We start from the raw sequence: 13,412 nt of genomic DNA on the forward strand, positions 1-13,412 counted from the left end.
ATATTAAAAAATTTGGTAAAAACATCCGATAAAATAATTCATAGAGTAAATTCAGTGTGATTAGCTATGTAAGTCGCTGTCCAATCTAAAACGTTATTTGCCTCTCTATAAACGTTACCTTCATTTTCTAACAATCTATGTTGAAGTGGATGAGAACCAATATTAGAAGAGGCTGACCTAGATAACCATCTAATAGTCGTCAAAGAATTTCCTTCAAGGATAATGTGAGTTACATTTACAATTCTTATAGCATATGACATGCCTTCTCATGTGGCACTAAGTTTTATTGTAGAGACTGTAGTATCAATCAATTAACTCCACTAGCCGCAACTAAAGCTCCACTTATCCTTTTTATAACAGAGCCAGCTCTACCCCAATTATTTCTATTCAGAACACTAACATCAAAATTACTCTTGAGGAAATTCTTAGGATGTTCAAGTAACAAGTGCACAAACAGATTTATCTTGAAGATTGGCCCATGCAGAATTGGGAGGTGGGCTTGACTTGGATGATCCAGATATAATTCCATGGACACTGGATTCGGCTTGGATGTCCATTGAATGTTATTTTAGAGCTATTACTCTCGGATCGTTGTAATAAATTTGGGTTAGGCCAAGCAACTGTAAGTCACTCTAGATGACCATGCATGGACATACTTAAACTTCAAAACATGGTTTTTTCAATTTTTAATAAAATTATTTTTAGAAAATTCTAGAGTTGAGATTGTTCTAGGTGTTTCATTATGAGGCAGAACATGAACTTAGTTATTTAGTAGGGCTGCTTTGCGACGAACATAATAAGTTTTTTTTTTTTTTTTTTGTGTGTACCGGCATCTCACTATATCAGCCGTGAGTATGTCCAGAATAATTACAAAACAAAACATGCTCTACTGCCACCGGCACTCACTCCAAACTCTTCCAGTCCGCCGTACTGGTCGCCTCCTGAAAGACATACGTAGCTCGAAAGGAGTCCGGCTCTCCTACAAGATAGCAGATATTATAGACAAGAGGATGCAAATCTAGTCGGATATGTCCGCTTCGAATTCAGCGAACTACTGTAGTCGGGTCCCCCTCACATAGTCCGATTTTACAAATCAGTTCATATCCGAGCGTCAATAGTGAATCGCCAGGCGTCTTCTGGAGTTTTCGCTCCAGAAAGCGAGGTGCAAAAGTTTTAGCACCGCAGCCACCGTCCATCTAATAAATCGCATCAAGGCACCCAGGGACTAATCCATTTATGTTAGCTTCTATAACGTTCCATAAGCTAAACAGGAGATCGCGGGATCCTACCGTCTTCTCCCTTTTTTTTTCTTTTTTTTTCCCTCAATAAATAAGATAAATTAAATCAAACAAGTATAAGTATATTATCAAAAACAGCAAATAAAATATCTAATAATAGAACACAAAGAATCCCATCTTCTCTCTATTCAGTCCCCATCGAAATCTTCGCATCATACATCCAAATTCTTTTCTCTACCATCTCTCTAGTTTCATGCACCACACCTATCAAATCCAACGATTAGAAAAATACCACCACCACCAAATTTGATTTCGAGAATTGGTGTGCGCGTCGCATCCGTGTCTCACCCTATTGCGCTCCTGGTCCAACCATGCCAACCTTACTCGAATTCGGATTGTATCTTTTGCGCAAAAAAAAAAAAAAAAAAAATCTTTTCTCGCAATGGGAATCATTAGATAGCCCTTTTCACAAATACCAAAGTATTTTAAATTATTTTATTTATTTATCTGTGCAGCTCTTAGCGCAGGTGTCGAGCGATCCAATGGAACGTTTGATTCGTGCGAAAAAATGTGAATCTTTATTTCAACCCCAACGATAGAACCCCAGCCCCTTACCCCACGTTCCCCAGGCGCCTGTCACAGCGGGTGCGGCCGTGGGTTCCCTCTGCCATGCTATTTAGTTTTACGCTTTTTATATTACTATTTTTGAGTGTGTGGGCCCCGGCCTACTCGACGCTCGCGTCAGCTAAATCTCTGCGTTATCCAACTATTTCTTTGTCTTTCTTTTCTTTTTTCTTCTTTTTTTTTGGTCTCAGAAAGGAAAGCGGAATAAAACCCACCGCCCAAAAGCCCGCCTCCATTCACTTGCCACCTCTCTTTTTGCCTTTCGGAGGTGCGCGAGAGCCGCGTGAAGTGTAAACCTCCGGCCACGGCTGCCGGCTCTCTGTTTTCTTCCTATCGGGCCGGTAAAACGCTGGGCGCCTTCTAAGTGATGGTCTACGACCCCCGCCCTTTCCTTAATTCCGTGAGGGATGCTCTCGGCTCGTTGGAATCCGGCCTCCGGCGTGCCTCCAAGGATCTCGAGTTCGATTCCGGAGACAAGAAACGGACCCCGGAGGCCGATGAAACGAGGAGACCGTGGTCCTTATCAGTCACGAATCCGATAAAATCCTTTCCTGGAGACTTCGATCTCGAGCCATCGGATAAGAAGAAGGCGATGGATGGGCAATGCGAAAATTACTTGCAACTCGGGGCTGCCTGGTCCTTGTTGGTCCATGGCTTCGTCCAGGCCATTCCGGCCCCCTTCAAGTCTTCCAACAAGCGTTCCGAGAAGCACCACGGTCAGGAGGTAGCAGGCATGCCCCCCGAATCCCCCTCTCTAGTTCTTGAATTGAAAGGATCGCAGCAAAAGGGAGATAAGTGTCCGATTGTTGTGGCTTCCAAGAAAGAAGATTTCTTGTCGATGGAACTGCTTTGCGGCTATGTGGTTGATAATCTCGCACGAAACCTTCCGATGTTCGATCAAATGTGCAAGAAAATCAATACAAACTGCTGTCATGAATCGCTGGTTTCCAGTCGTAGTGATCCTTCTAGATTTGATCATCTGGAGTTCCTTAGGTGTTTTAAAGGGAAGAAAGCAGATGTGGATCTTTTCCTTGCAAATATAGGGATTGCCAGGGTAGGAGGAGGTGCTTTGGTGGGTGTAGCTTCTGCAAAGGACGAGTGCGAGTTCCAAGCCTCCAATGGCAGTAGGAAAGGGCCAGGTAGTATTTCACCACAGAAGCTCGCAAGTGGGTTCTTAAACATACCGTTGTCAAATGTCGAGCAGTTGCGATCCACACTTTCAGCTGTTTCCTTTACAGAGCTGGTTGAGTTAATCCCACAGTTGAGACGGTCCTCGAAAGAGCATCCTGATAAGAAGAAACTATTCTCTGTTCAGGATTTCTTCCGTTATACAGAAGCAGAAGGTATTAGTTATCTTTCATACCATTTTGACCAACTTGTGATTAACCATAGTAATTGTTAAACAATAACTTTAGTCAAAGGAAGACAGATATCTTTGCATCGACATATATTGTTTTCTTGCTTAAGCCAAAGGAATAATAATTTGAGGAAAATGTAATTGTTTTTGGTACCATTTCTCGAAGAAAGAATTTGATAGAGCATTTGGGAATTTATATAACTGAGATTAAGGAATTTATACAACTGACATTAAGGAAGGCGGATTTTATGAAGCTGCTAATGAGATATAAATGAGCGAACGATAAAAAGGTATGAGAAAAAATTGTGGTGCTTGCCTTTGCAATCAAATTGGCCGACCTAAGGCCATCTTCCTTAAAGTGGTTTTTGATATTCAGGACCTAGACTATTTCATAAGGTCATCTATGCCAACTGCATTCTTGTGAAAATACATTATGAAGGAAATCTTAGAAGGATAAAAATTCCAAAATATTGATCAAACTGAAACAGAGTAATGGATAACCCATCTTCTGAAGTCAGCTAATGTAATGAAGTTATCCAGAAGAAAACCTAGGTTTCTCATGCCAGCTGAGGATAAAAGTGCAAAAAATTGATCAAATTATAACAGAGTATTGGACAACGCATCTTTCGAAGTCATCTAATGCAATGAAGTTATCCAGAAGAAAAGTTGGTTTCTCATGTCAACTGGTATTATTAATAACATAGAATGCAACTTTTTGTTTACTTGATGCTCTGTAACTTCATCAATCCATGATGTCTCCATGTTACCCAGATTTTGGAAATTTCTTGGATATTGTTGACATAAACGATTTACAGATTTTGATTCACAAACAGTCAGCATACTCAATTGCCTCATATTCAGTTTTGCTTGTTACCTCATTCAGGTGGTTTTGAAATAGCATGCCTTCTAAATTTTGTGACAGTTGCATGATTGCATATGATTAATTTCTTAAAAATTGCTACAGGAAGGCGATTTTTTGAGGAGCTGGATAGTGATGGAGATGGCCAGGTAACACTTGAAGACCTTGAAATTGCTATGAAGAAGAGAAGACTACCAAGGAAGTATGCTCGAGAATTTTTGTGCCGCGCTAGAAAACATTTATTTTCAAAATCAATTGGGTGGAAACAATTTTTATCCTTGATGGAGCAGAAGGAGCCAACTATGCTTCGAGCTTATACAACTCTGTGTTTGAGCAAGTCTGGAACACTTCAAAGACATCAGATCTTGGCATCACTGAAAAATGCTGGCCTTCCTGCAAATGAAGATAATGCTATTGCTATGATGCGTTATCTGAATGCAGATGCTAGAGGATCTATTTCTTATAGCCATTTTCGGAATTTCATGCTGCTTCTTCCTTCTGAGCGCCTTGAAGATGATCCTCGGTATGTCAATATAAGTTCCCATATATAATATCTCCCTTTGCATGTTTTCCCATTTCTGATCGGCCCAATTTTCAGGAAAACTTTTGACTCAAATCTTTTGTGTTCAATATAAATTTTTTATCTGAATGATAGACCACAATACACGTAATCTGTAACTTCTCCAGATTTGACATGTGCCTTCCTTCCTTTCTTTCTTTGGCCCTCCTTGTTAGTGTCAAAAGGTAGGACCTACCAATTTCTAGATTCCTTTGCTAAAGACATTCATTTACATCAATTTTTACAATCAGAATACTCTCACACACACAGAGAGACATGCTGATGCACACAGATGCATGCACGGCTACAAAGATGCAAATTGGTTGAACTGTCCCAAACCAACCATGTGGGCTGCATTCATGATATCTGAATGTATCCATTTTTGAATATTTATGGTTCACCTTTTCTTTGGGGCGAAACTTTTGTCGATATGTAAAGACACTGAATCAACATGTACAGGAACATATCATATATTACACGGACTAGATGACAATTTTTTGCTGATTTGGCAAGGGTTCAGGGTCTAGGAAAAATGTTAGTCTGAGAGAAAAGAAACATTGAAAAAGATGTCTTGCAGACAAAAGATAGATTCTGGTAATTGGACTTTAAATTTTGTTGTGCATGAGTAAGTTTTCAAGAAAGATTACGAATGACATAGTCTCCACCACCATCCTATGGGTCATACTAATTTACTCACCAGCTTTAGCCAGGTCTTCACACTACTAGGGAAGGAGAAATCTAAACTTTTATGTTTTCTGTAAAGAAATGAGTAGAAAATATTTTGTGAGTGAAGAATAACTCTAGCTAATTTGAATTTTGAACCGAGGTTTTGAGGATAATTTGTCTAAGTTATCTACAAAAGTGAGAAATGGCTGTCCCAATTTCTATTGTACAGGTAATGATGTAAATTGCTGAAGCAGATCTCATAATTAAGCATGGCCTCACACACTAAAGGTTGTAATCTCACCTTTTCCATATATTAGATATATACTTTTCCATAATGTAACAAGTAGCTTGAGCAGATGGACTTGTGAAAAATAACAAAATTCTGCTAAATTGAAGTAAATTTTATCACAAGAAATAAATGGCCGAGACTTTACCGCCATCCCATGAGTTGTCACCTTTGAGGAGTTTCTTCATGTTGACTGGGTTAATCTTTTTTATACTGCTTATAATCACCTTGGCACGGTAAATGTTCATATATAATAAATATGTGAAATCCCCAACTTCCACACTCCAGGTGTGATCTAACAAGCCTCGGCAGGATTCTAACTATTCTTTCTCCTGCAAGGCCACGTTCTCGCAACTTCAACAGTCAATAATTTAGCTGCAAATCTTTTCTCTCCCCACTTGATACTGAATCGAAAATAATGATGCATTGCTGACGTAAATTATGTAGGAGATTGGTTGTTCACTACCCTTCTTTGTGGTACAGAAAATATTTTCCTTCAGTTCATAATTGCTTCTATTTAACCATTGAATCTTGTTAATTCTGATGCATGCAGGATAAATCAGACTAACAAATTTGTTGTTGAGTAATTCTGTAAAGATCTAGATTGCATTCTAATTAATAAGATTATGCTTATTGGAAGCTAAAATTTCTACCACGAGAGTTGTCTTATCTTTATAAGGATCATTAGTTTATTACTAGAAATGTAGTATGGTAGCCATCAAGAAATGCAAGTCAAGACTTTAATCTTTTTTGCACACATTATCTGCTGGAAATTGTCTTTTAAATGCCAGATTTTATAATTGGTTTGCCCTTTGAGTATGGTGTTCTGCATCAAATTACATACAGGAATATCTGGTTTGAAGCAGCCACAGTTGTTTCTGTTTCTCCACCTGTGGAAATAGCTGCAGGAGGTGTTCTCAAATCTGCATTGGCGGGAGGCCTTGCATGTGCACTTTCTACTTCTGTGATGCATCCTCTTGATACAATGAAGGCAACTCTCTCTCTCTCCCTCCCTCCCTCCCACCCTTTTTCCCTTTTGCTTCCTTGCTTTGTGCATGTGAATTAGCTCATGGCCTTACATATACTTCTTGTTCAACTCTGTGAATGTTAGCCACCTCTTAAAATGGAAAAATGAGTGAAAAAGAAGTTACAGAATGGACTGATTGACCAAGTCAATTATCATGCAGTTTTAAACATGGACTTTAATCTGAGTTGCATCCAGCATAGTCATTCAACCCATGGTATGATATTTTACTGGGCTAGTGTAATGTTTGAAAATAACAGGATGGTATCATCTCTTCGGTTAAAGTTTGTCTTGTTTTCTTTTTAATTTGGGATAATCCGAAGGAAGGTTGAGTGTATGTTTGTCTTTGTTTTATCCATTTCATTACCATAACCTTGTAGATACGGATTTTTAACTTTTGAAGCATACACATTTGTTGTTGGATCAGTAGGTACTATTTGTACATGGGAGGAGTAATGTTAGGTTGAAAGGCCTGTTGGAAAAATTCTACACAATTTTTTTAAACCCTGCTTAGAATTATACATTTATATATTTTTATGTTTTCATGTTTCAGATATGGCATGTATCAGCCAACACCAATTTCAGTTCTCCACGTACACGGTCAATGCTTTTCATCAAAATTATCTCTTCAAACAATGCACCTAATCTTTGGTTTCAGGCATGATATGCAGTAGCGTGATCCTCCAATATATGTTACTGTAGTAAAATCTTTTTGAATTTATCCAATAATTGTTGAGATACTTTATCTCATAACAGTTGTAATTTATTTCCGTATTTATTTATTTCTTTTCTTGTTTAACAGTGTGATGCTAGAACAAATGATTGACACATTTGATAGGCATTTCCACCACAAGGTTGTGATAATAATTGCTCCATTTTGCTCGTCATACTAGTTTCATTCTGAATATCTATGGTCTTATGACCGTTCTCCAGACCCATTTCATATATTTTTTTGGTATATATGATCACATGCTCTAACTGGGTCCACTTTAATGGTTGTTGCTCGGTTAGACACGTGTGCAAGCATCGACATTGTCATTCCCAGAAGTAGTGTCAAAACTTCCACAAATTGGGCTTCAGGGTTTGTACAGGGGTTCCATCCCAGCAATTCTGGGACAATTTTCAAGGTTTTTTTCTCTCTTAACTCTCATATGTTGGAGGCTGCCAGCACTCTGTGTAACTTTTGGCAGTAGTCTATGTAACTTTTTTCTTTATTAACAGCCATGGATTGCGGACTGGTATATTTGAAGCAAGCAAGCTTGTATTGACAAATATTTCCCCTACACTTCCAGAGATTCAGGTAAAAGATTGTGTTTCTATGTTCCTAACTCATTACCCTAATAATTATGTTGGATTATACCCCACAATCTTCAACTTTCAACTGTCCTCTATTAAATCATCTACATTAGTTTTTGCTTTGGAAATTTTTATCAAAATATAATGAGTTTGTTGCTTCTTTACTGTAAACCTTGAATTTTTTGGACTGCGTTGCATCAACATCCGCTACTGGTTCTGTCCTTGCATCTAGGGACATATACCCAGATCATGAATCTGTATCCAAGATTCACATTATTATCTTTTTGTTGAATGTTCTACAGTTGCTATTTAACTTATACTAGGGCATATAGGGGTTTGTTGTAAGATGTGTTGGTAAAATGAAAGTAGTTGCCTCAAAAAAAATTATTATGTGGATAAATGAGAGAATGGATCAACGTAACATTGTCGTGCATGAGAAACTGCTGTGGCAACCTGTATGTGAAATACTGAAAATAAGCAGCAAGCATATCATGAAGCTAGAAACAGTGATGAAAAAGAAAAAGTGGGATGGGGAAGTTTGTCAGTGACTTCTGCACTATTCCCTCATATGCTACCATTCTTTAGATATTGGCAGGCCTGTCTGTGCTTTTCTGAGGCATTTTCCATGTGTTCTTATGTACGGTGATTTATTTGTTTTGGTTTAGAAAATGAATTTTCAAAGTGCTATGTTATGGGAAACACATCCTAAAATCTTTGTAAAAGAATCGACTGATGCAGATGCAATATACTGAGATCCTATATGTTTTTAGGTTCAATCTTTGGCATCCTTCTGCAGTACAGTCCTGGGAACAGCGGTACGGATTCCATGCGAGGTACTAAAGCAGCGACTACAAGCAGGCATCTTTGACAGCATGGGAGAGGCAATTGTGGGTACTATGCACCGAGATGGTATCCAAGGTTTCTTTCGTGGCACTGGTGCCACACTTTGTCGAGAAGTTCCCTTCTATGTTGCTGGCATGAGTCTCTATGCAGAAGGGAAAAAGGTAGCTTCATGTCTGGATAATGGTAGGATGCAATCCCTTGATATACTAGAAGGGTATGCAAGTACTTGTTTTGTAACTGCATTTTGGTTCAAGACAGTTGCCTTTTAATCATGTCTCACATACCTTGTTTTTGTATTGATGATCAGATTAGTGGTGATCCGGTTCTCATTAGACTTCCTGGACCCTAATGGAAAAGATAGAAGATTGCAGAGAACTGGAGCTTAATGGAAAAGATAGATTATACCAAACAACCAGAAAGTCTTTCACCTGTATATGTCAATTTTAAGTTGCCTATATGCTTTTGACTTTATAATAATTCCTCATCCATTCCTATTAAGAACCACATTACCTCCATCTGCTGATTTTTCTTATGTCTCTCATTTGTTCGCCCTTGGACAAAATCTTAGTTGCTCTTCCTGCCCAATACCTCTGGATATCTATTTCAAATGTCCATGCTAACTCATGTGATTCTCAACTATAATATCTTCAACAGCGAATTTTTTGTGCTCCTCTAGATGAATTCATTTCTGATGCTATTGTTCTCTCTTTTACCAACTCTACCGCTCAGGGGTATCGACCCCTTTTTCTGCTCAATAGATTGATCTATACAACACTTGACACTTATTGCGACTTTAGAAAGTTCATCAGTCAAGTATCTAAGGTATGCAGCGATCACCCACCCCAAAAGCACCTCTCTCATGCACCTATCTAATGTATGCAGTAATCTATGACAAGAGAGGTTTTAACGTAAGGGTAATTCCTGGTTTCTTCTTTGCCTTAGACACACACCTTGCATAAAATTCTACAGTCATGCAGCAAGATTGTTAGTTCCATCGTAACATGTTATTACAACCTTCAACATTATAGTAAGAAGTGATGCTGAAAGTTATATTTATAGTGAATGCTTTGGAAGTTAGTAAACTGCATGATACAGCTTCATATAGGACCCATTGTGTAAATACATTTTCATTTCTTTCTTTCTTTCTTTTGACTTGAAGAAAATATCTGTATGAATAGTTATCTGATTTTTACTTGAAGGCTGTCCGGAACTTTCTTAGGAGGGATCTGGAGCCTTGGGAGACCATCACGGTGGGAGCATTATCTGGTGGGATTGCTGCGGTTGTCACCACCCCTTTTGATGTTATGAAGACAAGAACGATGACTGCTCCTCAGGGCTTGCCGGTTTCGATGCAGATGGTGGCCTTCACCATTCTCCATGAAGAAGGACTCCTTGGTCTTTTCAAGGGAGCTGTTCCCAGGTTCTTCTGGATCGCACCACTTGGGGCAATGAATTTTGCTGGTTACGAACTAGCAAAGAAGGCAATGGACAGGACTGAGCATGCGGTCAGTGAACAGTTGTGTGAGAAGCGGTAGGCCAATTCTGGCTAACCCTCTCACTGTATTTATGACAAAATGGAGAGGTTGCATCCATGGTAGCTTCCCTTTGAGTACGTTATTGTGTAGCACCAAACAAGAGGCCAAATATATATTTGAGGGAGCTAGAATCAGTTAGAATATGTACACATCACTGTATTTATAGATGATGCACCTATTCATCTATGTACATAATATGTACCCATTTTGCAAGTTAGAACTGAGAGAAGGGCCTTTTTGTGTGCAGGATTTTGTTTTGAATGGACAGAATATAATGTACAGGATTTCTGTGTATGTTTTTTGTGTACATGGTTACCGTTGCAAATCATACTGCTCTTTTTGAAAGATTTTAAAAGCACAATTCTCTTTCGGCCAAGCTTAATAAACAAAATGAGACATACATGGTTTCTTCTACAACAGTAAATAGATTCTAACTTCTTGTCATAAAAATGCTCTTAATGACGCAAAGTGATAGAACATTTTTATATGGCTTAGGATTTACACGATGTCAAGTTTGAGAACATGTTGTGCATGAAATTATTATAGAAAATAGAAACATTAAACCATTGTAACAAATCAAATTGCTTTCATGAGATGGAGGACTCATGCTTCTTTTTTTTTTTTCTTTTCTTTTTGATACATCAGCTTCTCATACTGATCTCGCATGAGCATAGCTAGCTACATCACTAGCAAGAAGGCTACGCAATGAAAGAGAAACAGAGGTTTGTTGGGTCTAAAGAAATTCTTCAGAATGATGGGCAGCAAATTAGACGACCCAATCAGCAGTTTTGTTTATCTTTCGAAAGACATGCTTGTTTTGGAAAGCACGACACCCATACTCTTTTTATCCTCATGCTGCCAAGGCCACTGGATTGATAAGGAGGACATCCGACATGGCCATCGTCAAAGCTCCCAAAGGAATCTAAATAACCATCTCAACTAGAACGAGAAAGAAGAGCGAGTGGCAACGTTATCTATTTGCCGAAGAGAGAGGGTTTGAGGGGGGGTGAAGTCAGCAAGCGTAATCCGAGAAATCCTCTCTCCATGCGCCTGCAGTTTATAGATACACCCGTTTTTGAAAAAATGCACCCATTTTGTTTCAGTTCTTGCTGTCTCCAAAAGACTCATCCTAGAAATTCTGGTTGAATGTGGTCATGTAAGACGGTCACCATGCATGCATGGTGTTTACGAGATATTCCGAAGATGTGGATTGAGCTGGTTGACGAAAAAAGAAAAGTAAGAACGGCTTTGGGCTTTAGCCATACTAGGCTTTGGCTTGCAGTCCAATGTACGTTTATGTTGGCCCAATACAAAGAAATGATGGTTGTCCGTCTTATTTTTTCTTTAAAAAAATATTTTTTCTCTTTTTTTTTTCCTTTCATTTTCTTTCTTTTTCCTCCCTCATATTAAAGCACATTCAGGGTCTAATTGGATTATTCTATAAGATTGGGCTCAAAATCCTATAAAATTTGTAGGTTTGGCCAGTACAATTAGTGAGATCACAGGTTACGGGCCGGGTTAGGAAAAGTATCCAGGAATAGCTTTGAAGTGGGTTAGGAAGAAAAAAAAGTCCTCAACAGATTTTTTTTTTTTTTTTCTCCTCATGGGATTCGGGTAGGCCCACTCTAAAATTATTTCTGAATATTTTATAAAAAAAAACCTAGCTCGGCCTTGCAGTTTATGATCTTGCTAGTTGTACTGGCCCAATCTACGAATCCTACAAGATTCTCAGCTCAATCATGTAAGAAAATTCAAACATGTCCTCAGTTGGATACTTATCTCTCGAGATGTTGACCTTGTTTGTCCTCGTTGAGCACAAGGATTGGATTCCCTACAGCCATATTTGAACTTATATTGGTGAAACAAACCACAATTTATTTCAAACTCAGAATTCTTCTATTTATTAGAGGAATTCATCCATCAAAAGGCTGAAAGCACAAGGTTAGAGAACAATATCAAAAGAAAATTATCACAATCTAGGAAAAGGAATTGCAGTCTAATGTAGTAATGTAGAATATCTTGTATGCCCGAATGGCCAATTAAAGTTGCTAGAGAACTTGTTCGTTTGCATAAAATGGACCTTTTTTTCCCCTCTGGTTGAATCCTTATAGTGGCTTTTGCTGTTCTTACTACATTCTACATGAAGTTCTTCTCCTGTGATACATCATCATACAAATACCCCTTAAATATTCTTCTTGCTGGTAAAACAGAGTCCTTGGACAACCTAATCTTTGTAGGAATAGACTTGAAGAAAGTCCAATTATCTAATACATTGGCTCTAAAGAGAGAGCAGTTGGTGTGGGTGGACGATTTAGACTATGACAACTAGCCCATGGACGATTCCTTTGGAAATAATGCTACAATTTGACCAAGCATCATGCCGTGGTTGACTTACTAGGTCTTTGTTTAATTCAATCGGAAGGATTCAATTCAAATATTTCAAAAAAAAGTTGAGAAAAAAGTGAAAAAATTTTGAAAGTAGGATTTATACTCCTTTTCTTTGATTCATCCTCATACATCATAAATTGAGGTACATTACCCCAATTCGAATAAGATTTCTCTCATTATTCGAATAGGACTAGGTTTTCAAAAATAAATATAACTACTAGAAATAATCACGAAAAAAATCCTATAAGAGATAGATTTCGATTTCCATGTTAACTTTGCCTCCTGTCACAACACCTAATTCTTCATAGATTGGAAAATATACTCGGTCAAAATCTTTTTCCAAAAGAAAACTTTTAGTTTGACGAGCTTGTTTTAAGGTCCAAATGATGAAATTTTGATCGATTTCAACATGTTAGGAGGTTAGAGCTGAGTTGTAGATCTCAAAAAGATACATGATTAGAAAAAAAAATCATCGATCTCAATCGGACATTGTATAATCAAGATATAGCCTTCGAAAATTTGGTACATGATCAGATTCTGATGTGACAGATCTCACTCTTGGATTCTGTTCGACCCTATCCGTTTTGGCCAAAGCAATCAATATTGGATCTAATGATCCTCTTGGAATATTGTTTTTTAAGAAACACACTAATATGGGTCGAGGACTTTGGTTTAAAGCATCTTAGGGGACAAAAAAACATGAATACAACTCACATAAGAATATGACAAGTTGACTT

General features: G+C 38.2%; 1 protein-coding gene across 6 annotated transcripts; it reads left to right on the forward strand.

Moving 5' to 3' along the window:
- The first annotated feature begins 2,019 nt into the window (after positions 1 to 2,019).
- On the forward strand, positions 2,020 to 10,581 carry LOC103706654 (uncharacterized). 6 transcript variants are annotated; one of them, XR_015974342.2, is made up of 8 exons: positions 2,020 to 3,205; positions 4,184 to 4,601; positions 6,436 to 6,584; positions 7,629 to 7,740; positions 7,835 to 7,913; positions 8,680 to 8,913; positions 9,060 to 9,182; positions 9,952 to 10,073. XR_015974342.2 is itself a non-coding variant. In XM_088713370.2 (8 exons), exons 1-7 carry the CDS (start codon positions 2,230 to 2,232, stop codon positions 9,136 to 9,138), a joined length of 2,100 nt encoding a protein of 699 aa, XP_088569496.2. In that variant the 5' UTR covers positions 2,020 to 2,229; the 3' UTR covers positions 9,139 to 9,182; positions 9,952 to 10,073. The 6 variants fall into 6 exon arrangements, 5 of the variants coding, with proteins under 5 accessions (XP_088569496.2, XP_088569494.2, XP_088569497.2 ...); XM_088713370.2 differs by having other exon boundaries at positions 8,680 to 8,966; XM_088713368.2 differs by lacking the exon at positions 9,060 to 9,182 and having other exon boundaries at positions 9,952 to 10,581.
- Positions 10,582 to 13,412: the final 2,831 nt, after the last annotated feature.

Source organism: Phoenix dactylifera, chromosome 17 (genome assembly GCF_051530095.1).
Source record: "Phoenix dactylifera cultivar Ajwa chromosome 17, Ajwa_hap1_PhDact_Kaust_v1.1, whole genome shotgun sequence".
Taxonomy (NCBI): Eukaryota; Viridiplantae; Streptophyta; class Magnoliopsida; order Arecales; family Arecaceae; genus Phoenix; species Phoenix dactylifera.